Source organism: Dipodomys ordii, unplaced genomic scaffold (genome assembly GCF_000151885.1).
Source record: "Dipodomys ordii isolate 6190 unplaced genomic scaffold, Dord_2.0 Scaffold11, whole genome shotgun sequence".
NCBI lineage: Eukaryota > Metazoa > Chordata > Mammalia > Rodentia > Heteromyidae > Dipodomys > Dipodomys ordii.
Window position 1 is genome coordinate 12,150,450 of NW_012267227.1, and position 2,836 is coordinate 12,153,285.

The following is a 2,836-nucleotide window of genomic DNA, read 5'->3' on the forward strand; positions in this document are numbered from 1 at the left end:
GCATGCAAGGCAAGCGCTCTACCACTGAGCCACCTTCCCAGCCCCTTAAAAAAGTTCTTCTAGAGATGGACATTTTAAGACCATGAAAAGAAGCTGAGGTAGAACTCAAATCTGTCTCCCCTCCACACTGCCTCGCTGCTCGGCATGGCGTTGCTCCGTACTCAAATGCTGAAAACCAGGACTCTGCATCAGAAAGCCTCGAAGGGCAGAAGAGAAGATGGCGCACCGCTGGCCGCAATCACAGCTCAGGGGGGAGAGGCAAGCTTGCTGCCAGTCCACTGAGTCAACCTGTTCAAGTCACTTTACCTGCAGTACCTTCTCTGGTCTTTCTCTTCACTTTCCTGCTTAATCTCATGATGCTGTGACTTTGTGGAGATGGCTATGAGAGATGTGGCTTTTAGAGAAACTACGAGAAGGTCTCAGGCCAGAAACCCAGGGATCCTCTTGGTGCCCCTTTCTTCCACTCAGTCTTGCCTGGCATCTCTCTCCCTTCGCGGCCTCTGGCAAGGATCACTCAGCACTCCCATCGCCCCCTTTCTCTTTTCCGAGCCAGAGTTTTCCCACCGTCCCCAAGGCGCAGCTCCCTCTCCCCGCGGCACTGCTGCCCTCTCCTTCCTGCACAGTCCTCACTGGACTTCTTGCTCTGACTCCTGAGTGACAGCCATGCTCTCCCCACATTGTTCTCCTCTGTTCATGTCCGCCCAGCCCCTCAGGCTCTGTTTTTTCTGCTGCTCATAGACTTACCGCACTTGGCCCAGTGGATTAAGCAAGTGCCAGCTGACCAGCCCAGGGAGAGAGCACACTGAAGAACCCCAGGAGGCTCACGCTCCCTTTCCCCAGCTTCTCAGGTAAGATTAACCATTCTATTTCTTCCCCAGGCAAAGATGCCTCATTACTGCCCAAACCAGCCCACTTTTTCTTACTTCCAGAGCTGAACAATAGTGGTCTGTTCCTTCCATTTACTGGGCCCTCAGTATTTCAGCAAAGAGCACTTACAATGCAGGCTCTGAAGGCTTTTGGGCAGTGACCAAGCCAACACTGTAACGTGGTGTTCAAGTCTCTGAACAAGTTGGTTACACATGCCATTCGTGCTCATTCGATCTACTTGGCGTAAATTATTCAGCTGGGAGTGTGGTGCGAGTGCGGCAAGCCACAGGCGCCACGTAGTTAATTATATTTCCATTACTAATTGCGCGCAGCCCTGCATTATCTTCTCAGAGTGGAGCGGCATGTGGCCTTGGGGAGGTCTCCGGATTTCCCTTTCACAAGGTCAGGGAGTCTGCTCCTGCGCAGGGGCCCGCGCTGCTGCCCCTCTCCTCCTCACTTATACTCAGGGTTTCGGGACGTCTCTCTCCTTCCACTTCCACCTCAACCCACTGGACACTTGCTGTCTTCAGGCCTCTCTCCCCTCAGATACCTGGACTCGCCCTGGAAGGCAGGGAACGCTAACCTTCTAGTGATTCCTTTGGAATCCCCCCGCATGCCAGCAAGCCCAAGCCTCCCAATCAGCCGCCCATTCTGGACGGAACAACTGGGACACCGGCAGCGTCTAGCCCAGCCATGGCGTAGTAAGAAAAACAGCATGAGCAAGTAAGGGCCATGTGCGAGGAGAGATGCCATGCTGGAAGGTTCACTCCTCACAGGCCTTCAGGTCCTGCTTACAGTGTTGTAATGCCTGGACTCCACGCCCGGGCCTCATACAACTGTGTACCGTGAGAGGCCCTCGTCTACGATGGCGTCTTTAACCTAAGCAGTGTTCTGTGGTGAGAGCCCTCGGGCCCCTCCCTGCTGTGCTCTCTGCCTTACCGACAGATGTCCACCAGCTGGTCCAGCTCTGAGCAGCTGCACTCGTACAAGTCCCGGCAGCTCCCGTGGCTCTGGTTCATCAGCTCTCCCAGCAGCTGGACCGTGTTGTCAGGTGCTTCTTCACAGATTGCCTTAAATCGCAGCACTCGGGCAGCCTCGCTGTACACATGCTTTGCCCGCTGGTAGAGTTTGAAGACAAGCACTGGGGAAGGAAGGAAGGAAGGAAGGACAAAAGAAAGTTTATAGAGTTGCGAGATCACATAATACAAAGAGCGGCAAGTGTGTACATGAATGTGTTCCAGACAGGGCCACACCAAATAACCCAGCTCGCCTCCAGCTCACGATCTTCCTGTCTCCACCCCCCAAGCGTTGGATTCCAGGTGTGCGCCACTACACGGATGACAGTTTTGAGTTCCTCCATTATCAATAACTTAAGACTCGCAGTGGGTTTCTTTTTCACTGAGAGAATTCTGCATCGTTGAAATCTGTCTATTTGGAAGCCCATTTTAATTTTTCCTTGATACTGAATAAAAGCCAGACAAGCGCATGCGCATGCAGGCCACCTGCACATCCCGCTGGAAGGCACATGTGCATGCGCCAGCACATGCTTTCCATGTGCAAGGTACACGTGTGGTACTGTCCTGCTTCACAGACGAGGGCAGTGTGACACGTGTCCCACCAGAGAGTTGCAGAAACAGACCAGACTAGGGACGTCTAGTCTTCAAGCCCTGTCCAGTCTGCCTCACCCCATCAGAAAGGACCACAGACAGTGCTTGTCTGGCAAGAAGCATCCTGGTTAGACAGGGAAGCGTGTTAGGTGCATGTGCCTCTATATAGTGCCGTGTTATTGACCATGACAGACAAAACTGAACCAAATGTCTAACGACAATATAAATTGGAGAATTTACATACTGCTGCTATTAAAACCCCAATTCTAGCCAGGCGCTGGTGGCTCACGCCTGTAATCCTAGCTACTCAGGAGGCTGAGATCTGAGGATCGCGGTTCAAAGCCAGCCCGGGCAGGAGAGAC

The 2,836-nt window shown here is 53.1% G+C and overlaps 1 protein-coding gene across 1 annotated transcript in view; it reads right to left on the bottom strand.

The window, feature by feature from the left end:
* Galk2 (galactokinase 2) overlaps positions 1–2,836 on the bottom strand; it is an 83,940-nt gene that overhangs the window by 7,714 nt on the left and 73,390 nt on the right. Inside the window, exon 7 of the mRNA XM_013009962.1 lies at positions 1,807–2,008. Coding sequence (XP_012865416.1) covers positions 1,807–2,008 — 202 coding nt within the window. The remainder of the gene's footprint in view (positions 1–1,806; positions 2,009–2,836) is intronic.